The sequence below is a fragment of the Oncorhynchus mykiss genome, chromosome 25 (genome assembly GCF_057628025.1).
Source record: "Oncorhynchus mykiss isolate SJ-2025 chromosome 25, ASM5762802v1, whole genome shotgun sequence".
Lineage (NCBI taxonomy): Eukaryota > Metazoa > Chordata > Actinopteri > Salmoniformes > Salmonidae > Oncorhynchus > Oncorhynchus mykiss.
Genome location: NC_143046.1, coordinates 39,366,923 through 39,394,894, shown reverse-complemented (window position 1 = coordinate 39,394,894; position 27,972 = coordinate 39,366,923). Strand labels below are relative to the sequence as shown.

Sequence of the window (27,972 nt, the reverse complement as noted above, 5' to 3'; positions counted from 1 at the left end):
TGTAAAAAAGTCCTTGTTTTAGGTCAGTTAGGATAACAACATTATTTTAAGAATGTGAAATGTCAGAATAATAGTAGAGAGAATTATTTATTTAAGCTTTTATTTCTTTCATTACATTCCCAGTAGGTCAGAAGTTTACATACACTCAATTAGTATTTGGTAGCATTGCTTTTATATTCTTGAACTTGGGTCAAACGTTTCGGGTAGCCTTTCACAAGCTTCCCACAATAAGTTGGGTGAATTTTGGCCCAATCCTCCTGACAGAGCTGGTGTAACTGAACCAGGTTTGTAGGCCTCCTTGCTCGCACACGCTTTTTCAGTTCTGCTAACAAATGTTCTATGGGATTGAGGTCAGGGCTTTGTTATGGCCACTCCAATACCTTGACTTTGTTGTCCTTAAGCCATTTTGCCACAACTTAAGGAAGTATTATTGGGTCATTGTCCTTTTGGAAGACCCATTTGCGACCAAGCTTCTTAACTTTCTGACTGATGTCTTGAGATGTTGCTTCAATATATCCACATAATTGTCCTGCTTCATGATGCCGTCTATTTTGTAAAGTGCACCAGTCCCTCCTGCAGCAAAGCACCCCCACAACATGATGCTGCCACCCCTGTGCTTCATGGTTGGGATGGTGTTATTTGGCTTGCAAGCCTACCCCTTTTCCTCCAAACATAACAATGGTCATTAATGGCCAAACAGTTCTATTTTTGTTTCATCAGACCAGAGGACATTTCTCCAAAAAGTATGATCTTTGTCCCCATGTGCAGTTGCAAACCGTAGTCTGGCTTTTTTTATGTCGGTTTTGGAGCAGTGGCTTCTTCCTTGCTGAGCGGCCTTTCAGGTTATATTGATATAGGAATTTTGTTTTACTGTGGATATAGATACTTTTGTATCTGTTTCCTCCAGCATCTTCACAAGGTCGTTTGCTGTTGTTCTGGGATTGATTTGCACTTTTCGCACCAAAGTACGTTCATCTCCAGGAGACAGAACGAACGCGTCTCCTTCCTGAGCGTTATGAAAGCAGCGTGTTTCCATGGTGTTTATACTTGCGTACTATTGTTTGTGCAGATGAACGTGGTACCTTCAGGCGTTTGGAAATTGCTTCCAAGGATGAATCAGACTTGTGGAGGTCTACAATTTTTTTTTCAGAGGCCTTGGCTGATTTCTTTTGATTTTCCCATGATGTCAAGCAAAGAGGCACTGAGGTTGAAGGTAGGCCTTGAAATACATCTACAGGTACACCTCCAATTGACTCAAATGATGTCAATTAGCCTATCAGAAGCTTCTAAAGCCATGACATCATTTTCTGGAATTCTCCAAGCTGTTTAATGGCACAGTCAATTTAGTGTATGTAAACTTCTGACCCACTGGAATTGTGATGCAGTGAATTATAAGTGAAATAATCTGTCTGTAAACAATTGTTGGAAAAATGACTTGTGTCATGCACGAAGTAGATGTCCTAACCGACTTACCAAAACTATAGTTTGTTAACAAGAAATTTGTGGAGTGGTTGAAAAACGAGTTGTAATGACTCCAACCTAAGTGTATGTAAACTTCCGACTTCGACTGTATACTATTCAATGATTGCTTATGGGCTAATAGCAGTAAGGCCCCCTTGAACTTTGCGACCTTTTGCCACATTTCAGGCTTCAAACATAAAGATATAAAACTGTATTTTTTTGTGAAGAATCAACAACAAGTGGGACACAATCATGAAGTGGAACGACATTTATTGGATATTTCAAACTTTTTTAACAAATCAAAAACTGAAAAATTGGGCGTGCAAAATTATTCAGCCCCTTTACTTTCAGTGCAGCAAACTCTCTCCAGAAGTTCAGTGAGGATCTCTGAATGATCCAATGTTGACCTAAATGACTAATGATGATAAATACAATCCACCTGTGTGTAATCAAGTCTCCGTATAAATGCACCTGCCCTGTGATAGTCTCAGAGGTCCGTTAAAAGCGCAGAGAGCATCATGAAGAACAAGGAACACACCAGGCAGGTCCGAGATACTGTTGTGAAGAAGTTTAAAGCCGGATTTGGATACAAAAAGATTTCCCAAGCTTTAAATATCCCAAGGAGCACTGTGCAAGCGATAATATTGAAATGGAAGGAGTATCAGACCACTGCAAATCTACCAAGACCTGGCCGTCCCTCTAAACTTTCAGCTCATACAAGGTGAAGACTGATCAGAGATGCAGCCAAGAGGCCCATGACTCACTCATGGATGAACTGCAGAGATCTACAGCTGAGGTGGGAGACTCTGTCCATAGGACAACAATCAGTCGTATATTGCACAAATCTGGCCTTTATGGAAGAGTGGCAAGAAGAAAGCCATTTCTTAAAGATATCCATAAAAAGTGTCGTTTAAAGTTTGCCACAAGCCACCTGGGAGACACACCAAACGTGTTAGAAGGTGCTCTGGTCAGATGAAACCAAAATTGAACTTTTTGGCAACAATGCAAAACGTTATGTTTGGCGTAAAAGCAACACAGCTCACACCATCCCCACTGTCAAACATGGTGGTGGCAGCATCATGGTTTGGGCCTGCTTTTCTTCAGAAGGGACAGGGAAGATGGTTAAAATCGATGGGAAGATGGATGGAGCCAAATACAGGACCATTCTGGAAGAAAACCTGATGGAGTCTGCAAAAGACCTGAGACTGGGACGGAGATTTGTCTTCCAACAAGACAATGATCCAAAACATAAAGCAAAATCTACAATGGAATGGTTCAAAAATAAACATATCCAGGTGTTAGAATGGCCAAGTCAAAGTCCAGACCTGAATCCAATCGAGAATCTGTGGAAAGGAACTGAAAACTGCTGTTCACAAATGCTCTCCATCCAACCTCACTGAGCTCAAGCTTTTTTTTTTTTGCAAGGAGGAATGGGAAAAAATTTCAGTCTCTCGATGTGCAAAACTGATAGAGACATAACCCAAGCGACTTACAGCTGTAATCGCAGCAAAAGGTGGCGCTACAAAGTATTAACTTAAGGAGGCTGAATAATTTTGCACGCCCAATTTTTCAGTTTTTGATTTGTTAAAAAAGTTTGAAATATCCAATAAATGTCGTTCCACTTCATGATTGTGTCCCACTTGTTGTTGATTCTTCACAAAAAATACTGTTTTATATCTTTATGTTTAAAGCCTGAAATGTGGCAAAAGGTCGCAAAGTTCAAGGGGGCCGAATACTTTCGCAAGGCACTGTATATATATATATATATATATATATATATATATATATATATACATCTATATACATATACATATATATACAATCCAGTCCGGGCACTATGAATGATCTCTCAAATTATTATTACATACTTTAAAAGTGTTTTATAAATGTGTGAATAACTAGCTTACTAACATTAACCCGTGGGAGTAATGATTCATAAATGATAAACAAACTACTCTACTGATGCTTTTCCCTTTCAAGTGTAACATGCATGCACAAAGTGAGCAGTAAAAAACAAACAATGGCTACTTACAAGGATTTCAATTTATGCAAGTTATCAAAGTGGTCAACTTGGAGATCCACGATAGGGTTACACGAGATGTTCCTAAAAAACATGTAAAAGCAATGACATCAGAGTTTCAGTAACAGCATCAATTATAAGACATAATATTTAACAAGAACTATAGCACCATAGCCGTATAACAATGTCTTTCAACGTTAGAGCAACAAAAACATATAAAATATTCAAAGAATGTTTGTGCATAGATCCGAGTGTGGCTCTAACTCACAGCTGTAGTAAATCTCCCAGATGAACAAAGAGATTGGGAGGGATTGCCACGAGTCTGTTGCTGGACAGATCTCTGTGGAGACAAAGCTATTTACTGGAAACAAACGACAAGAACCAATATACCACCGCATTGTTGAATACTCATTTATGACTGGCCAGAAGGGCATTCTAGAATGAGCATTAAACCCAGATAACGGGACAGTTGGAAAATATATCGGGACATCTTGCAATCATGACGCAATATGAGGCGACACATGCAGGCCATACTTGCTACAAAGCTACAGAAAGCTAAACCAACAACTACACAAACCAACATTGGATACATTGTAAACGCAGGTCCAACGACAAACGTAGCTAGCTAGACATGTTTTTTTTTAGCATCTGATGACCTAAAATGGTGAGTGATGAACATATTGTAATGAAAGAGCAGGGAGCAGATCTCGAACCGTTGACCTCCGAGCCCGAGGGCCAGCGCGCTATCGACTCTGCCGCAAAAGCATGCTCGTGCGGCAGGGTCGATTTCAGCGTTGATAAAGCCAGGATCTTTACACTACTCCCTCCTTTCAAAGAGCGCGTCCTAGCTTGCTGTACGTCTACAGGAACGCGCTCACCGCTCAAGTTATTTCTACCGGCAAATGTGTGCTTTAGTATTGTTTTCTTTGGCAACTGTTGTATAAGCAGGATAGACACCTCCAATCTGTACATTACCTTTGAAATAACGAAGTCCATTTTTCAAATGTACAGAACGGAGGCATTTATCCAGTACTTATACGGTGGATGAAACTTACACAAGGTTTACATGACCACCTGTTCTGCAAATCCAGAAACAAGTGTAAATGCATGTCAGAATAATTGTTTGGATTCACCAAAACTCATAAAATATAAATCATAATCAACATCTTGGCCTGGGAACATGTTGTATATTTATAGTGCAGTCTGTACTGATTTATATGGTATTATCTGAATTATTTTTTAAAAAGTCAGTGGAATAGGTGAAGATATCACTGTCTGGGACTCAAAATGAACTGTGTCTGGGTATGACAGAGGAAAATGTCAAGCAATTTCATGTCTTGAGGCATACAAAACACAACTTACAATTCCCCAAGTTTCTTTAGAAATGAGAACGCCTGTTCATGTATGCGACTGATTCTGTTCTTCTGTAGGACACTGGAAAGAGTTAAGGAAAGACTGTCATAACAAGAATTATAAAACAGACGGACATTTTCTCACTTTATTATCTTCTCTGTTGGTCCTAAAAGCAATTTAACAAGATTGTTGTTTTGGGGTCCACTATTTAGAATCCCTTCGGGAAACAAATAGATGTTGATATTTGGAATTGTAATGGTTATAGCCTAGTGAGAAAGCCAATGACACAACAATAAAAATGAGGAAAACGAAATTAATTAAGTCACACTTACAGCACAGTCATCATGTTGCACGACCAGAATGTTACGTTTCCAACACTTTCAATTTGATTTCCCTCCATGTCCCTGGAGACACACAAGCGCACAAAAACATATTTTGAAAGTAATATCATGCTGATAACAAAGCTATTTTGATTTGTTGACTTCCAAACGTACAGCCAGTTTAGTCTTGGCATTTCCAGGCAGATGTCATCCAGCTTTGTCAGAGCGTTGTTCAACAAAACCCTGCGAACAAAGAAACAAAACAAGAGCGGCCTGATTTTTGTGCCATTCAAAGAAAACAACACTCACTGCCAAAATACTTTAGCATATCACATTGGCCCTTTAATAATACCAGAGCACTTCAATAAAGTGCATAGGAAAGCATAGACGTGGGAAGTCGTTTGGGGGTGGGGGTGCTGCAGGCCTACAGCAGTAGTAAAGGTCCAGTGCAATACTTTTGTGAATTATTTATTTATTTTAAAAAATGCAATAATACAAATAATAGTATAATTTTTTATTCCGATTTTTTCAGTGCAGCAACCCGCAGCACCACTACTTCCCACTGCTACGTATGAAATAACTTATTCGATTGAAAAAGCTAAACAAGCCCAACTCAAGAAGGTAAAGGTAGAAATGAAACTCACAGGAGTACCAAGGAACGCAAGCCTGAAAAGGTCATGGGGGATATCTGATGGATACTGTTGTTTTCAAGGATCCTACAAACAAAGGGTAGAGTTTAATTTCAGCTCTCTTATTAAATTAAGTATTTGGTTGAACGTTGGTTTAAAAGGAAACTGTAGCGATACAAGCTTTGTGCGAGAGTTCTGAAGGCTGTCTAAAAATATAGTCTTTGTACCCATTGTGTTAACAGTAAGTCTATATATGCAAACAGGATATACAGACTGCGTCAGTAAGGATAACCTACAACCACTCCAGCTTGTGTAGATCTTGGAACACCCCGGGCATCAGGATGGATATCTTGTTATAGCTTAAATATCTGAAGCAGAAAATTCAGATTTTAAATATGCACATTGAATTATTTACAATTTATTTAAAAAATAAGCAACTTGATAAGGAAAACTTAAATCAACAACATGCAAGGTAAAAATCTGTCGTTCTGCCCCTGAGCAAGGCAGTTAACCCACTGTTCCCTGGGTGCCGAAGACGTGGATGTCGGTTAAGGCAGCCCCCCTCACCTCCCTGATTCAGAGGGGTTGGGTTAAATGCGAGAGACACATTTCAGTTGAAGGCATTCAGTTCTACAACTGACTTTTTATCCCCCTTTTCCTTTTCTTTATAAAGTCCAACATAAACACTGTCAAGTGCACGCATCAATGTATGAATATTATGAACTTACAGTCTTGTTAGATTGTATAGTCCTCTGAATGCGTTAGGACTCACAGCTCGAATTCTGTTATGTTGTAGATATCTGAAAAGTAGTATGTTAGAAGGATGTTAAAAAAATATCTTGTTTAATTTAACATTTGCTGTGTCCAAAATATGTACTACTTACTAAAACTAAACATTGTGTACTAATAGTACATTGTGTTCAAAATACTATTTTTAGTCTTACATTAATTTGTGTGTTCAGGAGAACAATTGCCACGATGACTAACAAGTGAAAATGATTTACAACAAGTATAGAAGACTCACATTTATACATTAAAGACCTAAATATAAACGGGTCCCTGTAGAACAAAATAAAAATACCAATTGGTAGATACTTTGATAGTATGTGGTTTGATTAGTTTTTTAGAAGAAGAAAATTACCCAAACAATATTGCATAGCTGACTTTATTCGAGAGATAGTTGTTGGCAGTCAATGAGGCATGTTTTTAGTCTCCTCATCTTGCTACTACTTCCATGCTGCCAATATGTTTCAAGGCCAATGTGATCCAGACTACTGCATTTGGGTCCCCGGGGCACCTACCTCCAGAGCCCCCCACCCACTCCTCCTTCCTGTGCTCTTCCTACCTCCAAAGCAGGGCTGTTTTTAGGGCCAGGACGATACCAGTATTGCCATCGTCCAGGTTTGGCCGGGGTAGGCCGTCATTGTAAATAAGAATTTGTTCTTAACTGACTTGCGTAGTTAAATAAATGTGAAGGAACTTGTGAAGATACTGGACTAAACAGGTACAAAAGTATCTATATCCACAGTAAAATTAGTCCTATATCGACATAACCTGAAAGGTCGCTCAAAACCGACATAAAAAATCCAGACTACGGTTTGCAACTGCACATGAGGTGAAAGATCATACTTTTTGGAAAATATCCTCTGGTCTGATGAAACAAAAAGAGAACTGTTTGGCCATAATGACCATCGTTATGTTTGGAGGAAAAAGTGGAAGGCGTGCAAGCCGAAGAACACCATCCCAACCGTGAAGCACGGGGGTGGCAGCATCATGTTGTGGGGGTGCTTTGCTGCAGGAGGAACTGATGCGCTTCACAAAGTAGATGACATCATGAGGAGGACAATTATGTGAATATATTGAAGCAACATCTCAAGACATCAGTCAGGAAGTTAAAGCTTGGTCGCAAATGGGTCTTCCAAATGGACAATGACCCCAAACATACTTCCAAAGTTGTGGAAAAATGGCTTAAGGACAACAAAGTAAAGGTATTGAAGTGGCCATCACAAAGCCCTGACCTCAATCCTATAGAGAATTTGTGGGCAGAACTTAAAAAGCATGTGTGAGCAAGGAGGTCTACAAACCTGACTCCGTTACACCAGCTCTGACCCACTGGGAGTGTGATGAAAGAAATGATAGCTGAAATAAATCATACTCTACTATTATTCTGACATTTCACATTTTTTAAATAAAGTGGTTTTCATAACTGACCTAAAACAGGGATTTTTTGCTAGGATTAAATGTCAAGAATTGTGAAAAACTGAGTTTAAATGTACTTGGCTAAGGTGTATGTAAACTTCCGACTTCAACTGTACATGTAGGAATATTAGTGGGAATATTGTCCCAATATAAACAAGAGAAAGGAGAATGGAATATATTTGAAAAGCCTAACATTTTAAAATACATTGAGATGAAGCTATTTAATTTTTTTTATATATACACTACCATTCAAATGTTTGGGGTCACTGTTAAGGGATTTTTTTTATCAATAATGACTAATTATGTATACATTTCAATCAGGACTGACTAATCAGAAAACTATTATGTTACTGTATAGATGTATGAATTTTCTTTTAACCTTAGTACTAAATATAATGTGTGTACATATAATCAAGAATTTGAACAATGACTGTCTGTTCCTTGGTAGAAATTAATGAATTTATAGCCAGACTGGCTAGAATGCTTATCTACACAGGCAGACCTTGGCTTGGGTCGTAAATTATCATAGTAGGGAGAGACGATGTGGGAAGGCTTGAGAACTATACAGCCATTGTACTGCTGGTTGATGAGCTGGGGTAGTACAAAAACTAATGACGCCATTTTCAGTTTATAATCTGTGGTGTTCAGTACTCTCGAGAATAAACGCTGCTGGTTGATTTTGAGACTGGTCTCTGTCCATTTTATGCAAATAAGAGTCTTACAAATTCTTAGGAATTGACAGAGTGTTTAATTTTATTTGGGTATTAAAACATAGAGGAATTTAATTCCTGTAACAGTCACTTAGACATTTCCTTGTTTTTGAAAGAAAACCACAACTACATTGAAATAACATCAAATTGATCAGAAATACAGTGTAGACAATGTTAATGTTGTAAATGATTATTGTAGCTGGAAATGGCAGATTTTTAATGGAATATCTACATAGGCGTACAGAGGCCCATTATCCGCAACCATCACTCCTGTGTTCCAATGGCACGCTGTGTTAGCTAACGTAAGTTTATCATTTTAAAAGGCTAATTGATCTTTAGAAAACACTTTTGCAATTATGTTAGCACAGCTGAAAACTGTTGAGCTGATTAAAGAAGCCATATAACTGGCCTTCTTTAGACTAGTTGAGTATTTGGGGCATCAGCATTTGTGGGTTTGATTACAGGCTCAAAATGGCCAGAAACAAAGAACTTTTGTTTCTTCTGAAACTCGTCAGTCTATTCTTGTTCTGAGAAGTGATTCTATTCCATGCAATAAATTGCCAAGAAACTGAAGATCACAACGCTATGTGCTACTCCCTTTACAGAACAGCGCAAACGGCTCTAACCAGAATAGAAAGAAGAGTGGGAGGCCCCGGTGTACAACTGAGCAAGAGGACAAGTACATTAGTGTCTAGTTTGAGGAACAGACGCCTCACAAGTCCTCAACTGGCAGCTTCATTAAATAGTACCTGCTAAAACACCAGTCTCATCGTCAACAGTGAAGAGGCGACTCTGGGATGCTGGCCTTCTAGGCAGAGTTCAAGGGAAAAGCCATATCTCAGACTGGCCAATAAAAAGACAAGATTAAGATGGGAAAAAGAACACAGACACTGGACAGAGGAACTCTGCCTAGAAGGCCAGCATCCCTGACTCGCCTCTTCACTGTTGACCTTGAGACTGGTGTTTTAGTCACCGAGGGCATGCGCAATGGTGATATCACCAAAAGAAGACAGCTTATTGGTGCGTGAAATCAAATCCGCGCTGGTAACCTTCAGCCCTTAAAAATACTAGTTAATTATCTAAATCACCAAAGGTACAAATCGTTTTTGGGATTTCAGACCAGGTGTGGCAGAAGGCATGAAGATCACTGCTCTGCTTCAAATGCCCTGATTGATAAAAACGTCGCTATGTAATTGTGACAATTTTGTTTACCAAAGACCCCACAATTAGGCATTAGTTAAACTTCTTCCTGCGAATAAAAACGACTTCCCACAACATTGTTTTCCAAATAACGAGACATGTTTTGCACAGTAGGTGGCTTTTGACTCCTGGTAGCTTGAGGTGTTTGAAATAGCTTAATCGGTCTACGTCAGCCTGTGCAGAATAGTAAGGTAGTAATTGATTATTATTATTATTATTACTGCTATTAATGCATGAGGCTTTAAAACTGCAACAGGAAGTTGATCCCTGCAATGCAAAGATTTATTTTGCAACCCTTCCTCCAAATCTATCCATTATGCAATCATCAAATTAAAAGATTGTTGTCATCGGTGCGATTGAAAATCGTATAGATGACTTATGTTTCTGTAAACCATTAGCCAACACTTCAAACATTTAACAGTGGCATCATGAAAGTTTACTTTCTCTTCATTTTATTTCAGTAATTACATTTATTTTTTCCTGTTACCTTTGAAGTAAAGGCCTATCACAATCCTCTTTTTGTAGGTGATTCTGGTAGGCTAATAAAAGCATGTTGTTCGCAGCATAAACTATTATTATTATTATTTCTGAAGTTCATTCATTTATTAGTGATGGATACTTTAACTGTGCGTTTAGGTTACTGTTATTAAAGCACTCACATAGGCTACTTCTCTGCCAGATTGCGTGAGATAACTAGTCTTATCGGTAAGTGTGGTCTAAGCAATCCCCTTATGGTATTATGTTACGCAGGTCAACTAATGTTGAATACTTATCAGTACTTATCAGTGAGATTCCAGTAACCAATCATATTATACTATATTGCTAGTGATATGTTTAAATTGACAGCTATTACAAATCAGCTGTCAGAAGCTGCATGACGAGCAGTTTATTTTGAGCCAATCAAAACTCAATAGTCTCTTAGTCTCTGTCCTAACCTCACGTTATACACCAGTTGGCACCAACATGCAAAAAAAAAAAGGCTAAAACGGAACATGAAGAGCTACCGCCATTCCATGGAAGAAAAACAATGTTTCAAATTGTTGAGGAGTTGTATAAAACTGAACTAAAAAAGAGAGAACTGGATATTAACACTCACTTATCAATACGAACGTGCTGTGAAGGGATCTGTTTTTATAAAGTTTTCCACTTTGTAGTTATGGTGTATTGTGTGTAGATTGATTAGGGGGAAAAAACAATTTAATCCATTTTAGAATAAGGAAGCAACATAACAAAATGTGGAAAAAGTAAAGGTGTCTGAATACCTTCCGAATGCACTGTATAGGCTACTGTGGGTGGGGTAGGCAAAATAATTAGTACAGAATAGGCCTAATTCAAAAAATTGTGATACAGGAAATAAAAAATGCTAGGCAGAGCGTGGCTGAGCAGTACCAGAGTGGGAGAGAAGGCAAACACAATTCTTTAAATCTGCTCATATTAAACTCTGCTCCTTGCTCCACACTCACCAACTTACAGTCTCTGGCATTCAAAAGCAGCCCTGCTTAATATATTATTTTTACCACCCCAATTTTGATCTTGTTACATCGCTGCAACTCCCCAACGGGCTCAGGAGGTGAAGGTTGAGTCATGTGTCCTCCGAAACATTACCTGCCAAACCGCGCTTCTTAACACCCGCCCTCTTAACCCGAAAGCCAGCCGCACCAATGTGTTGGACGAAACACCATTCACCTGATGACTGAGGTCAGCCTGCAGGCGCCCGGCCCACCACAAGGAGCTGGGCCAATTGTGAGCCGCCCTATGGGACTCCCGATCACGGCCTGTTGTGATACAACCCGGGATCAAACTCTGGTCTGTAGTGATGCCTCTAACACCTCAATGGAGTGCCTTAGACCTGCTGATCCACTCGGGAAGCCCCTATCTCAAAAGATCTTTCAATGAATAATCATATTGATGATGGAGTCAGTGAATGAATGCCTGCAGCAACCATTACACGGTCTGACAAGCTGCATAACAAATGAGTCCTTTTGAATGACTTAATACATTTAGCCAAAAAAAGTAGCTGTTTTAAAGCGAATTCCCTGCAATTCTACACATTTTGCCATTGCTTATGACGTGTTCATATATTAGCGGTGTGGCCCCCTTCCAAAAAAAAAAGAGAATAATCCAGTAATCTGGCCTCAAATGTGATAGCACAACAAGACTGAATGACAATCTTGAAAGTTTGTTTTTCCTTACAACCATCATCTGAAGGTAAGTCTTGCTGAATGAATGTTCAACACAGCCAATGCAAGCTTGTTTTGGCCATCACAACCATCAAAAGGGGACGGGAAATGCTTTGATATTGTCTGTGGCTGTCACAGAGGCCTTGAGTGGTTAGTCTATTAGAGAGTGTTTTTGAAGTGCTATCAAAATATTTACTTGCCGACTACAACTTAATCAAGTGACTTCTCTCGCCTGAAGACATTTTAAAAATGCAATCAATAATTCAACGACAACTTACAGTTTCTGAAGACTCTGGTACTTATAGAATATGTCACCGTTCAATATCCGAAGTCGGTTCCTTTGCAGGGACCTATGGGATGTGATTAGTTCATAAGGTCGACCAGATAAATAAACAACAACAAACACAACATTGTGCCACCAAACAATACTGTGTGAATTTAAAAAAAGTAAAAACCTTTTCATTTGAATTACTAGGTTCTCGGCTCATTGTCTGTTTGAGGTTGGAACTAATCACATTTCTATGTGACCACATTGTGTGTATTCGGGAAAATCTTCCAATTACATTTGAAATAGAATTGGTGATGGAACATATCATTATTCCAAACAGAAGGAGCATCTTTCTTTATATTGTGACAGAGAATGCATAATTTTGCCATTTTAGTCATTATCTAAGCTCATTCCACCTCGATTACCACGGTGGCCATGTTACCTGAGGTTACGGAGATAAGCTTTGAATTAGTGAAGAAAGTAATTTAATTGAAATTTAGCAATGCGGAGCGTGCCGCAGCAGTCTACAGGACCTCAATGAAACCTCCATCGAGACACTCATTAGCTAAGTGCGAGAGGCACACTTTGTTTAAGTCGTTTTTCTCTTCCAATTCATAGGAGAAACAGGAAAAAGTGCATCTGCACACTTCCAGTCAGATGCAAATGTATGTATTCAAAATGTGTGCGGCAACTCACATCATGGTGACGTTAACGGACACGGCTGGGACATGGTGAAACTGGGCACCGTCACAGTCCAGCTCCAGATCTCTGCACTGACACAGCTCTGGAACTGCCACCAGCACTGGATGAGGAAGAGACGGAGGGAAGGAAGATATCAATGACTGACGCAGATCCACGTAAGAGCTGGACAAAAAAAAAAAATAGCAATGAAAATAAATGTCAACAAGGTCTTTAGACAACACTGTTGTTGTAGAACTAGCTTTACTTAAGATTACACGGAGACATAGGAGAGTGTCAGGGGCCAACCTCAATCACTGCATATGTACAGTAGCGCCACACGTGACGGATGTGACTGCTTTGCAGTTTTGCTTTCTTCCCTGTCTCGGCACAATGTCCTTGCAAAGGCTCCAGGTACCCTCTGCTTCGCAAACACGTTACCGCCCGCTTGACAGCGTCTTTGCCCGTTACGACACCGAAAGTTACCATTTCGTTAGCACGAGTGGAGACATTTCAAGATGTGAAATGAGGTTACTGCACAATCTCAACACTGTTACACACGGCCACAGAGGATTTAATTGAAGCAGCAATCTATTGAATTGGGGCCTCATGCCAGAGGAAAAGACAATTATTCTTTTCAAATTCAATAAGTCCAGGTTCCGACAGGAAATGTGTAAAAGGATAATAGCATTCAGTTAAGTGGGCATCAGAAATAATTCCTTTATGCTGTATCTGAGGGGATTTATAATCAGGCATAAAGGAAATGATAAGACTCCATGGAAATACTAAAATATCAATGGTATTCAAAGTTCTGGTGTGTTGATTTCCATTTTCCTTGCAAGTTAATTGACCATCGAGTACACTCATTGGGTCCTGACTAAAGGGGAAGAATGGAAATCAGCAATCTGGTTTTGAATATTGATGTTCTGATGGGGACATATTTGAGGACAAATTTGAATCGTGCTGATATTCAAAGAATGAAATATATGAAGAAAGAATAATCTTCTGTACATCTGACATCTAATGCAATGCATGTGTAATGACTAAATTGAATCCAAGATTTGTATTTGACCTAAAGTGTGAAATCCTATACTCGTCATTCAATTCAAAAGTGTTTTTGAAAGATGGGTCATTTGCGATTTGAATATCCTTGTCAGTGACCTCTGTTATACTAAGAATAAAGTTACTAATGAATTGAAAACATCTGATTCTGCCAATGAAAATTGAGAAAACATTGGATATAATCAAAGGATTATATGCACAAACTTGGAAGAAAAGAAACCTGTTTATTCGATAAGGAATTGTTTGTTGCTTGTTATTTGATACCATGTCAGTCGTGGTTTAATATGAAGTTGCGTTATTTAGAAACTCCAAATAGGGAAAGTTGCAACTCAATATTAGGAAGGTGTTCCCAATGTGTGGTATACTCAGTGTATATCAACAATGGACTAATGAAACAAATACCAAATGATTGTTTTGGGGCAGAGTTTTCCTTTAATGCCTCGGGGGAGGCAGCACAAATGGACTGTTCGAAACCACTCGATTTCCATCTGGTCTGTTTAATATAGATCCACAAACTTAAAACATAGCAGCGAGCAGCAATGAACAGGCTGACCGAAGGACACAAGATCAGTTGGATAACAAAGCAAACACTCTGTTCCTATGTAATACTCTTCCTTTATGTGCAATCAGTGTTGAGTGGATATAATTGAGCATATTAGCGTATATGCATCTACTGCAGGGGTATTCAACCGGGGGTCCGCATATTTTCCCCGCAATGTTTTTATGAATATTGCTAAATTACATACCCACAGTCGAAGAGAATCTTCTTTCTAATAATGTCAATTTTAATTGTCAACTCCTAATTTTGAGCCAAATATACTCACTGTAGTAGCTGACATACAGTTGTTAGTCTTGTCTCATTGCTGCAACTCCCATACGGACTCAGGAGAGGCGAAGGTCGAGAGCCGTGCGTCCTCCAAAACCCAACCAAGCCGCACTGCTTCTTGACACAATGCCCACTTAACCCGGAAGCCAGCCGCACCAATGTGTTTGAGGAAACACCGTACACCTGGCAACCGTGTCAGCCCGGCACAGGAGTCGCAACCGTGTCAGCCCGGCACAGGAGTCGCTAGTGCGCGATAGGACAAGGATATCCCTGCCTGCCAAACCCTCCTCTCACCTGGACTAATTGTGCGCCACCCCATGGGTCTCCCGGTCACGACTGGCTGCGACAGAGCCTGGACTCGAACCCAGAATCTCTAGTGGCACAGCTAGCACTGCGATGCAGGGCCTTAGACCACTGCGCCACTTGGAAGGCCTGAAGTTGAACCTTCGCCCCAGTCTGAGGTTGTGAGCGCTCTGGAGGAGGTTTTCATCAAGAATCTCTCTGTACTTTGCTCCGTTCATCCTCGATCCTGACTAGTCTCCCAGCCTCTGCCGCTGAAAAACATCCCCACAGCATGATGCTGCTCCCACCACCATGGTGCCAGTTTTCTTCGGTTATATCCTTCCTGTTTGGCTCTGTCCGGGGGTGTCCTCGGATGGGGCCACAGTGTCTCCTGACCCCTCCTGTCTCAGCCTCCAGTATTTATGCTGCAGTAGTTTATGTGTCGGGGGGCTAGGGTCAGTTTATTATATCTGGAGTACTTCTCCTGTCCTATTCGGTGTCCTGTGTGAATCTAAGTGTGTGTTCTCTAATTCTCTCCTTCTCTCTTTCTTTCTCTCTCTCTCGGAGGACCTGAGCCCTAGGACCATGCCCCAGGACTACCTGACATGATGACTCCTTGCTGTCCCCAGTCCACCTGGCCATGCTGCTGCTCCAGTTTCAACTGTTCTGCCTTATTATTATTCGACCATGCTGGTCATTTATGAACATTTGAACATCTTGGCCATGTTCTGTTATAATCTCTACCCGGCACAGCCAGAAGAGGACTGGCCACCCCACATAGCCTGGTTCCTCTCTAGGTTTATTCCTAGGTTTTGGCCTTTCTAGGGAGTTTTTCCTAGCCACCGTGCTTCTACACCTGCATTGCTTGCTGTTTGGGGTTTTAGGCTGGGTTTCTGTACAGCACTTTGAGATATCAGCTGATGTACGAAGGGCTATATAAATACATTTGATTTGATTTGATTTGTAGATGTGATGCTTGGCATTCAGGCCAAAGAGTTCAATCTTGGTTTCATCACACCAAAGAATCTTGTTTCTCATGGTCTGAGAGCCCTTTACTGTAGGTGTCGTTTGGCAAACTCCAAGCGGGCTATCATGTGCCTTTTTACTGATGAGTGGCTTCCGTCTGGCCAGTCTACCATAAAGGCCTGATTGGTGGAGGGCTGCAGATATGGTTGTCCTTCTGGAAGGTTCTCCCATTTCCACAGAGGAATTCTGGAGCTCTGTCAGAGTGACCATCGGGTTCTTGGTCATCTCCCTGACCAAGACCCTTGTTCCCCAATTGCTCAGTTTGGCCGAGTGGTCAGCTCTAGGAAGAGTTTTAGTGGTTCCAAGCTTCTTCCATTTAAGAATGATGGAGTCCACTGTGTTCTTGTGGACCTTCAATGCTGCAGAATTTCCCCGGACAATTCCTTCAATCTCATGGCTTGGTTTTTGCTATGCCATACACCGTCAACTCTGGGAGACGTATAAACAGGTGTGTGCCTTTCCAAATCATGTCCAATCAATTTAATTTACCACAGGTGGACTCCAATCAAGTTGTAGAAACATCTCAAGGATAAACAATTGAAACAGGATGCACCTGAGCTCAATTTCAAGTCTCATAGCGAAGGGTCTGAATACTTACATTTCCAGTCAAAAGTTTGGACACACCTACTCATTCAAGGGGTTTTCTTTATTTTTATTGTAGAATAATAGTGAACACAAACTATGAAATAAGGAACCACACATGCAGAGATCATCCGTTCACCTACTCTGCATCTCACAAAGACAGCGGTTGGAACCATAAATGTCATGCACTGTCATGAGAAGGGCCATGAGAGAAGCCCTACAATATTACGTTTTTCGAATTACGTTTTTCGAAGTAGTGAGAATGCTCAGGAGCAGGCAATGTTGAAAACTAATCTTTAGATGTGTACTTTTCGTAAATGTAGTTTTGTAACTGAATAAAAAAAAACCAGTCAACAAAAATAGTTTGAAAAAGGTCAAGTATTTGCTATTGAGCCACAGGCAGGCGGGACGCGGCGTTCTACAGTGCCTTCAGAAAGTATTCAAACCTCTCAACTTTTTCCACATTTTGGTGTTATAGTGTGAATTTAAAATTGATTAAATTTTGATTTTGTGTCACACAATACACAATACCTCATAATGTGGAATTGATGTTTTTAGGATTTTTTTTACGATATTAAGAAAAAATGAAAAGCTGTCTTGAACTAATAAGTATTAAACCCCTTTGTTGTGGCAAACCTAAATAAGTTAATGAGTAAAAATGTTTTTTAACAAGTCACACGTTACATGGACTCACTCTGTGTGCAATAATAGTGTTTAACATGATATTCGAATAACTACCTCATCTCTGTACCCCACACATACAATTATCTGTAAGGTCCCTCAGTCGAGCAGTACATTTCAAACACAGATTCAACCACAAAGGCCAGGGAGGTTTTCCAAAGCCTTGCAAAGAAGGGCACCTATTGGTAGATGGGTAAAAAAAAAAGCAGACATTAAATATCCCTTTGAGCATAGTGAAGTTTGTAATTACACTTCGGATGGTGTATCAATACACCCAGTCACTACAAAGATACAGGCGTCCTTCCTAACTCAATTGCCGGAGAGGAAGGAAAACGCTCAGGGATTTCACCATGAGGCCACTGGTGACTTTAAAACAGTTTGAGTATAATGTATGTGATAGGAGAGGATGGATCAACAACATTTTAGTTGCTCCACAATACTAACCTAAATTATTTAGTGAAAAGAAGGAAGCCTGTACAGAATAAAAATATTCCAAAACATACATCCTGTTTGCATTATGGCATTAAGTAAAACTGAAAAAAAAGCTGAATACAAAGCATTATGTTTGGGGCAAATCCAACACACGCCAAGTTCTACGTCATATTTTCAAGCCTGGTGGTGGCTGCATGTTATGGGTATGCTTGTCATCAGCAAGGACTAGGGACTATTTTAGGATAAAAATGAAATGGACTAGAGCTAAGCACATGCAAAAACCTGGTTCAGTCTGAAGTGGAAGACAAATGCACTTTCAGTACAAACAATAACTTAAAACACAAGGCAAACTATACAGTTGCTTACCAAGACGACATTGAATGTTCCCCATTGGCCGAGTTAGTTTAGTCTTAAATTTGCTTGAAAATCTATGGCAAGACTTGAAAATGGTTGTCTAGAAATGATCAACAAACACCTTGACAGAGCTTGAGTAATTTGTTTTAAGTATAATGTGCAAATATTGTATAATCCAGGTGTGCTAACCTCTTAGAGCCAAACCCAGGAAGATTCACTGCCAAAGGTGATTCTAACATGTATTGACTCAGTGGTGTGAATACTTATGTAAATTAGATATTTATCCATTTAATTTTTATAGATTTGCAAAAATGTCTAAAAACATATTTTCACTTTATCATTATAGAGTATTATGTGTAGATGGGTGAGAGAAAAAACTATTTAATCCATTTTAAATTCAGGCTGTCAAAACTGTTATGTTTGTTCCTTATATAATGACAAACAGGGGCGTAGGTTTAACTACTTTTAATGAACATATACTTCAGCTAGAAAAGTCCATGTTTAGCCATGCAAGGCATTCTTTAACCAACTCCCGCGCCCGCATAGCCTGCTGGGTAACGTAGTCTAAATGTTATTAACACATAACAACACAACAACAAAATGTAGAATAAGTCAAGGGGTATGAATACTTTCTGAAGGCACTGTATCTAATACCGACTGGGACTATATAAATGTGATACTCTTATTGTCCATTTGATTCCATGGTTGCCATGGTGCCTTTATGGCAGCCTAGGCTTATTCTGCCCTACAAAGGGAAAATGCAGCACTGCATCATTTTCTTTTAAGCAAAATCTGACTTCAAAGTCTTTTTCTGTCTAGGCAGACAGCAATTTCTGATACTTAATGATATATTCTTATCACCTGGCTTGTTCTACTGTCAGGAATATCACATTAATCAGATAATATACCTGGCCATTAGAACAGACAAAATACTTTTAACCAAATTAGTAGTTACTGCGTTTTGCCTTTGTAGGGCAGTATTGCTCTGTTATTTTAGTTGCAATTTAGTGTTGTTTTTAAAATGTGAATTTTTTTCCTGAATACACTTTTGTTTTTGAGTAGCTAATCAAGTACTGATCATTTTAATGTAGTAATTATGAACCTCAATGTTAAAATCAGTTAAGCAATTGGACTTTCCTGCCACCAACAAAGTATATATTTTTTGTTTTATTTTTAATACCTGCATTGAAGTGTCTCACCTACTATCTCCTGAGGACTACAAAGTACAGAAATGGGGGACACTCACTCGCATATTTTACTCAAGAGGATTAAACAAACCCTGAGTAAGTAGCAAAAAAAAAGTGACTTTTTCAATTTCTATAGTACAGAAAAGCTCACAGGCCGGTACGAATTCCATTCATAAAACAGTCCACACAGAACTGTATGTCTCCCTTTCTCTATACAGCATAGATTCTGACTCTGCGGCCTGTTAAAAAAGTCCATGTACCACCTCTATCTGAGGCCCCTTTAAGACTAAGCACTGTTGAATGTATAGTCTCTAACAAATAAGTCTCTACTAGTACAATAGTTTATCACTAACAATGACCTGGGACTAATATGTTTGACGGAAACATGGCACAGAAATGGTCATTTATACCTACTCAATGAAACTAAATATCTGGAAAAGGCTTGTGCCCATGGCAGGGGTGGTGGTCTTGCTTTTGTCCGCAGACTGTTTTGATCTGAAAATGTTGCCTGCCCCTGCTGTCTTTATTATTTGAGTACATGGCTTTTAGAATGAAGACTCCCAGTTCTCTCACTGTGATACTTATCTTTCGCCTCTCCAAAAAAGTCTCTTGTAACAGAGTTTTCTGAGCTGATCACCTCTGTGTCCTTCCCTCTCCAATGTTGTAATCCTAGGTGATTTCATTCACATTGATTCAACAAAATGCTCCTCTGCTACTGACTTCCTGAACTTGTTTGACTGGTACAGCATGTCAATGTCCCCACACACAATCGTGGTTATGTTGGGGTTCGTTCCTTGTTCCTTGTCAATTATTGGCTCATTGGTGAAATTAGCAATCAGACAATATATTTAATCAATTAAATCAATCATCTTTATTAATGCAATTACAGACAGAAGTTGACAACAGGAACATAGCACGCATGTTTCCGAGTAAGTTCTGGAAAATAGTCAAGGGTCCAAGTTATTTTATTAATCCCAAAGCCCAGCCTTAGTGATGTCAATGCCTACATCATTACCTTCTACTCATGAGACCAATCCCATCCATACACACAAATACAAACAATAGTTTCAGTGTTATCTAAAGGCTCAGCAGTAAATGTCCACTCCCCAAGTTGATTTATAGTGGAATGTCTGACTAGTCTCCTTTCTCTTTCACTCCCCTGCAGGGTTCTTTTGTCACAGACACCCTGTATTGACTGCCATAATTCACACATCCCTCAGACCATTTCTTTATAAGAAGAAGAGACTAGAAAATAATTGTGGAACAATATTAAACCTATATATATATATATATATATATATATATATATATTGTTCATCTGTAGTCTAGGACCCTATAAATTCAAAGAGGGAGGGGTCTTATAACTCTCCCCCTTCTATTAATACAACATAAGCATAATCAATTATTATAATACATAAACATTTGGTACAGCCCCTACTATGGCCCCAAGGTGAACCCAACAGTTATACAACTAAACCTCATCACTGGAGAAGTCCTAGATGTACATGAGCTAGGTGTATCTGACCAAAGGGCCGTGGCGATGTCTGTGAGTACTCCTTCACTTCAGCTTCGCCCCAAGCACAATATTAAATTCAGAAACATCAAGTCCCTTGACACATCCCTCTTCCAGGAGACTGTTCACTCTGCCCTACAGGCTGACTGACTGCCTTGACTCCACCCCTGATGAAATGGTCTACCTATATAATAGCACTCAAAGCAACAGCCTTGCCCCTGAAAAAACATGTGAAGTATCCTTCCAACGGTCCTCCCCATGGTTCCCAGAGGAGCTGCGCAGCATGAAGACCCACGGCCTCAGTTTAGAGCGTCTGTTGAGAAGTGCTGCCCTAACTGTCCACCTACTGGCCTATAATGACCACCAAGCATGCTATTTCCTGTGTGGCTCAGTTGGTTGAGCATCGCGCTTGCAATGACAGGATTGTGGGTTTGATTCCCACAGGGGATCAGTACGAATATGTATGCACTCACTACTATAAGTTGCTCTGGATAAGGGTGTCTGCTAAATGAGAAAACATATAATGTATTTCAAATCACTAAAAGAAGACCGCTCTGCCATTAAAGACTATGACCGAGGAAATCCCAGGACCTTGTTTTCTACCATCAGTCGCCTCCTCCACCCTACAGACGCCCTCCCAGAACAACTACCGAACAATGCAACCGATTTGCTAAGTTCTTCAAGGCTAAAATCAACGCAATTCAACAAAACATTGTATCCTCCAACCCCACACTGGCTCATAACCCACGGCTTCACTTGCACCTCAGTGCTTACAAGCTTTATCAGGCTCTCCCATCTGGCTTTACACTTATGTTCAGTACTGAGACAGCCCTGGTGAAGGTTGTAAATGAAATGCTCAATGCTGCAGATACAGGATCCTCCACCATCTTGATTATTCTGGACCTCGGTGCTTTTGACACAATAGATCACACCATTCTACTGCAGCGCATCAGAGAGCACACTGCCATTTGTGGGACTGCACTTAACTGGTTCACCTCCTACCTCTCTAACCGCAAGCAGTACATCACCCTAGGTGAGGAAAAATCAGAGGAGTCCACCTTAACCTGCAGTGTCCCACAAGGGGTCGGTGTTGGGACCTCTCCTCTTCCTGCTTTACTTGCTCCCACTTATCCAGATCTTCAGACAGCACAGTGTCTAATTCCACTGCTATGCAGACGACACACAGGTGTACGTTGAAACAAAGCCTGACACAACATCTGCTCTGTCAACATTGTCCAACTGTCTGGAAGAAGTAAAATATTGGATGCAGAACAGCTTCCTCCAACTCAGCAGCAGCACGACAGAGGCTGATAGGCACCCCCCAGCAGACCACCAACTCCTGCAGCATCCGCCTGTCATGGATGGCTGTAGGGCAGCCCCCAAAGTGACTCTTCTTATCAGCACTTATAAAAAAATGTGTTGTTTTCTTCTCAGGAATTCAGCCTTCTCTGTATTGCCTCTCCAACCCCCAATCTGTCGCACCTCTGAGAAGCAGAGGCTATGTTGTCTTTTGATTGGAATTTAACTTTACAGTAATGCTATTGGTCAACAAATCAGACATTTGTATCCAAACAACTCAGATGTTATGAAGGGTCTTGGATTCATTGTCTCTTTCTCTTCTGTTCCTGACCTGCGCTGGTGAGATATCTACACTCTCTCCCTCTCCCATGACCCATGGTTTCTTTCTCTTCCTCTCTCTGATCAAGCTTACACAAATGCCATGTAAGGCTTGTCAATGCTTTGTAACTTAAGCTTCATGCTTTGTAACTTAAGCTTCATGCTTTGTAACTTAAGCTTCATGCTTTGTAACTTAAGCTTCATGCTTTGTAACTTAAGCTTCATGCTTTGTAACTTAAGCTTCATGCTTTTGTATGTGAATCCATACATTTTATAAAGTAATTCAATGCACCTGTAGTTAGAATTCCCTTCTCAGACATCTCTTTGCCTATTACTGTAACAACTATAGTCTCTTGCATATTGCTAAATCATACCTCATTTAATAGACTTTGTTAACATTAATTGCATAGTCTTATTACGAGTCGCATGTGAGGTGTATATAATATGCATATATGATCATTATTACCCCACTACATGGACGCATCATCCCCCTCTCCCCAGCCATCCCTAATTTGGGTATGAAATTTGATCCCACACTCTATTTCAATGCCCACAGTAGTCATGTCTGTAAAACGTCATTCTTTCACTTGAAGAACATCTCCCGCCTAAATCTCTCACCACATCTGACGCAGAAAGGCTAAGCCATGCATTCATTTTCTCCAGAATTATGGGAACACAGTACTTGGGGGGGCCTGCCTTCAAATTCAATTCATAAACTACAGCTCATCCAAAACTGTGCCTCTTGGATTCTGACACAAACTAAAAAGTCTACTCACATCACCTCTATCATTGCTGTTCTCCATTGGCTACCTGTTCCTCAAATAATTGACTATAAAATGATCCTCCTTGTCTACAAAGCCCTAAATGGCGTCAGCCCCGCCTACCTGTCAGACCTACTCTCCCCCTATGAACCTCCACGCACCCTCCGTTCAAGCCACGCAAAACTGCTCCATGCCCCCAGGACCAGGCTCCGAATAACGGGGGGCCGTGCCTTTTCCTCCCACGCCCATGGAACTCATTTTCTGATAAACTCAGGGCTATTCAGGTTGCTATTAAAACTGACCTTAAGACAAATCTCTATCGGCTGGCCTACCTTATATGGCCTTCCTCCTAGACTACCAAGACGACATTGAATGTTCCCGAGTGGCCGAGTTTGTTGTGTCTTAAATCGGCTTTGAAATCTATGGGAAAACTTAAACAGCTGTCTACCAATGATCAACAACCAACTTGACAGAGCTCGAAGAATTAAATAAATATTAAGGTGGCAATATTGGGGCTGCGGGTAGCCTAGTGGTTAGAGCGTTGGGCCAGTAACCGAAGGCTGCAAGATCGAATCCCCGACCTGACAAGGTAAAAAATCTATCTGTCGTTCTGCCCCTGAACAAGGGGCAGAACTGTTCCTAGGCTGTCATTATAAATTAGAATTTGTTCTTAACTGACTTGCCTAGTTAAATAAGTGTAAAAAATAAAAACAATATTGTACAATCCAGATCTGCAAAGCTCTTAGATACTTACCCAGAAAGACATAAAGCTGTAATTGCTGTCATAGTTGATTCTAACATTTGGAAAGTATTCAGATCCCTTTTTCCACATTTTGTTAGCCTTATTCAAAAATGGATTCAAGGTAATTCAAGGTAATTGAAAGGTAATCTGCTCTGATGCTGATGCTTATAGTTAGTGAGGGAGATATAAGTCTCCAGCTTCAGTGACTTTCGCAATTCGTTCCGGTCATTGGCAGCAGAGAACTGGAAGGAAAGGCTTTGGAGATGACCAGAGAAATATACCTGCTGGAGTGTGTGCTACGGGTGGGTGTTGCTATGGTGACCGGTGAGCTGAGATAAGGTGGGGCTTTACCTAGAAAAGACTTATAGATAACCTGGAGTCAGTGAGTTTGGCGACAAATATGTAGCGAGGGCTAGCCAACGAGAGCACAGTGGTGGGTAGTATATGGGGCCTTAGTGACAAAACGGATGGCACTGTGATAGACTACATCCAATGCTGAGTGTTGGAGGCTATTTTGTAAATGACATCGCCGAAGTCAGGATCGGTAGGATAGTCAGTTTTAGCGGGTATGTTTGGCAGCATGAGTGAAGGAGGCTTTGTTGCGAAATAGGAAGCAGATTCTAGACATCATTTTGGATTGGAGATGCTTAATGTGAGTCTGGAAGGAGAGTTTACAGTCTAACCAGACACCTAGATAATTGCAGTTGTCCACATTTTCTAAGTCAGAACTGTCCAGATTAGTAATGCTAGTCGGGCGGGCGGGTGTGCGGGCAGCGATCGGTTGAAGAGCATGCATTTAGTTTTACTAGCATTTAAGAACATTTGGAGGCCATGGAAAGAGTGTTGTATGGCATTGAAGCTAGTTTGGAGGTTTGTATTTTTCCATTGACCATTCTTGAGATGATTCTGCAACTTGATTGGAGTCCACCTGTGGTAAGTTCAATTAATTGGGCATGATTTGGAAAGGCACACGCCTATATAAGGTCCAAAAGTTGATTGTGCATGTCAGAGCAATAACCAAGCTATGAGAGGATTGTGTCGGGGCACAGATCTGTGAAAGGATACCATTTCTGCAGCATTGAAGGTCCAAGAACACAGTGGCCTCCATCATTCTTAAATTGAATAAGTTAGGAACCACCAACATTCTTCCTAGAGCTGGCCGCCTGGCCAAATTGAGCAATCAGGGGAGAAGGGCCTTGGTCAGGGAGGTGACCAAGAACCCGATGGTTATTCTGACAGAGCTCCAGAGTTCCTCCGTAGAGATGGGAGAACCGTCCAAAAGGACAACCATCTCTGCAGCACTCCACCAATCAGGCCTTTACGGTAGAGTGGCCAGACGGAAGTCACTCCTCAGTAAAATGCACATGACAGTCCGCTTGGAGTTTGCCAAAAGACACCTAAGGACTCTCAGACCATGAGAAACAAGATTCTCTGGTCTGATGAAACCATGATTGAACTCTTTGACCTGAATGCCATGCGTGATGTCGGGAGAAAACGTACCATCATCCCTACGGTTAAGCATGGTGGTGGCAGCATCATGTTGTGGGGATGTTTTTCAGAAGCAGGGACTGGAGACTAGTCAAGATCGTGTGAAAGATGAACGTAGCAAAGTACAGTGAGATCCTCGATGAAAACCTGCTCCAGAGCACTCAGGACCTCTGACTGGGGCGAATATTCACCTTCCAACAGGACAACAACCCTAAGCACACAGCCAAGTCAACGCAGGACTGGGTTCGGGACAAGTCTCTGAATGTCCATGAGTGGCCCGGCCAGAGCCCGGACTTGAAACTGATTGAACATTTCTGGAGAGATCTAAAAATAGTTGTGCTGCAACGCTCCCCATCCAACTTCACAGAGCTTAAGTGGAACGGCAGAGAAGAATGGGGGAAATTCCCAAATACAGGTGTGCCAAGCTTGTAGCGTCATACCCAAGAAGACTCAAGGCTGTAATCGCTGCCGAAGGTGCTTCAACAAAGTTCTGAGTAAAAGGTCTGAATACTTATGTAAATGTCATAATATTATTTTTTTGTATACATTTGCTACAATTTCATTATGTGGTATTGTGTGTTGATTGACGAGGGAAAAATATGATTTAATACATTTTAGAATAAGGCTGTTGTCATGATCCCTACGGAACTTTCATCACGCACACCTGTCCCCTATTCCCACTGATTAGTATTTGTATATATGTGCCCTTTATTTCCCATTGGGCTGTCCATTATTGTTACTATGTTTTGTGCCATTGTGGATTGCGCGTAGGTATTGTGTGTAGATGGGTGCAAAAAGCAATCAATTTCACCAATTTTGAATTCAGGTTGTAACAAATCAAAATGTTGAATAAGTCAAGGGGTATGAACAGTTTCTGAAGGCACTGTATTTGCTTGGTGTATTTCTCTCAAGAAGACTTGAAAAAATGTTCCCCTATACTGCTTGTGAGTTGCGAAGTTATAGAACTGCCAAAAAGGATGGATAAAAAAAAATTCAAAGCACTGATCCAGTAGGCAGAATGGTTGTCGTTCTGCACTAATGCACTTGCTTATTGGTTCTTTGAAAACATTTGACTCAACTTACCTGTAATAAGCATAATAGTTATTGGAGAAAGGGGAGACAGTACATTTATGACATTTCATTTACAGTACTTACAACATTTATCAGACTTGGTCCCGATGTCGATGTTGGGCATCCCAAAATACTTGTCAAAAAGATGGGGCCATCCATTGTTATCTCCTAGGAAACAAAATATAAACACATTATTTTACTGGTCAGAAATAGTACATCCTTATGTCCATCTTCCACAGAGCAAACATCAACATTCTATCATACTTTATTAATAATTTAGATACATGCCAAGGTGTCAATTAATACCTTCTACAACACAGCAGGAACAATCTATTTTTTTTGCCTGACATCAGCTTGACATCCATTAACCAGCCAGTAGGCCTCAAGTTTTGACACGGCAGATTCTTACTCAAGAAGTCTAGGGCTTAGACTAGGTGCCAATCGGTTTCTGCTCTCTTGCCAACTCCTTATGGGATTATCATGTTTGGCTTGACAATAACAGCAATGGAGTTGGCAGGAGCACTACAAGATATGGGACCAGGCTTTCTAGGGCTCATTCATTGAACCTTGAAAAGATAAATAGATTGCCTATTTTTGGTAGATCAATCTGGAATTAAGTTTGGGTTTGCCAATATACACTGAACAAAAATAGAAATGCAACATGTAAAGTGTAGGTCCCTTGTTTCATGAGCTGAAATAAAAAATCCCAGACATTTTCCATACGCACAAGATGTGTCGCACTGCATGAGGAAAATGGTGGTCACACCAGATACTGACTGGTTTTCTGATCCACACCTCTACCTTTTCTTTTTATGGTATCTGTGACCAACAGATGCATATCTGTATTCCCAGTCATGTGAAACCCATAGATTAGGGCCTAACTTATTTTTTTCCATTGACTGATTTCCTTATATGAACTGTAACTCTGTAAAATCTTAGAAATTATTGCATTTCTATCTTTGTTCAGTATAAATACTACAAGCTTTTAGGACAAACCATCTCAATAGATTCATTTTTGTAAAAAAAATGTTTTACTTCCTTAGACACAAAAATAAGTTATTATCATTTTCAACATTAACAATGTCTGCACTGTATTTCTGATCAATGTTATGTTATTGCAAGGACATTTCTAAATGACCCCAAACTTTTCAAACCTAGTTTATATATTAAGAGCATAACAAATGGCCCCAAGAAGAGTTTGCAGGTAATTCTCTTTGTCATTTCAAAGTTTTATCTGCATTCCATTTTGGGTGAAATATGAATGTTACTCATATCTTGGATGCACAGATACACACGTTGTTTTTTTCCTTACTTGTCAGGACATTTGGGT

General features: G+C 40.3%; 1 protein-coding gene across 1 annotated transcript in view; it reads right to left on the bottom strand.

The window, feature by feature from the left end:
* Nucleotides 1-27,972, bottom strand: part of LOC110505132 (relaxin receptor 1-like) — a 95,175-nt gene that overhangs the window by 24,495 nt on the left and 42,708 nt on the right. Inside the window, exons 2-12 of the mRNA XM_021584128.3 lie at nucleotides 26,727-26,810; nucleotides 13,037-13,142; nucleotides 12,351-12,422; nucleotides 6,512-6,583; nucleotides 6,080-6,151; nucleotides 5,799-5,870; nucleotides 5,329-5,397; nucleotides 5,167-5,238; nucleotides 4,844-4,915; nucleotides 3,750-3,821; nucleotides 3,494-3,565 (exon numbers count right to left, since the gene is read on the bottom strand). Coding sequence (XP_021439803.3) covers nucleotides 3,494-3,565; nucleotides 3,750-3,821; nucleotides 4,844-4,915; nucleotides 5,167-5,238; nucleotides 5,329-5,397; nucleotides 5,799-5,870; nucleotides 6,080-6,151; nucleotides 6,512-6,583; nucleotides 12,351-12,422; nucleotides 13,037-13,142; nucleotides 26,727-26,810 — 835 coding nt within the window. The remainder of the gene's footprint in view (nucleotides 1-3,493; nucleotides 3,566-3,749; nucleotides 3,822-4,843; nucleotides 4,916-5,166; nucleotides 5,239-5,328; nucleotides 5,398-5,798; nucleotides 5,871-6,079; nucleotides 6,152-6,511; nucleotides 6,584-12,350; nucleotides 12,423-13,036; nucleotides 13,143-26,726; nucleotides 26,811-27,972) is intronic.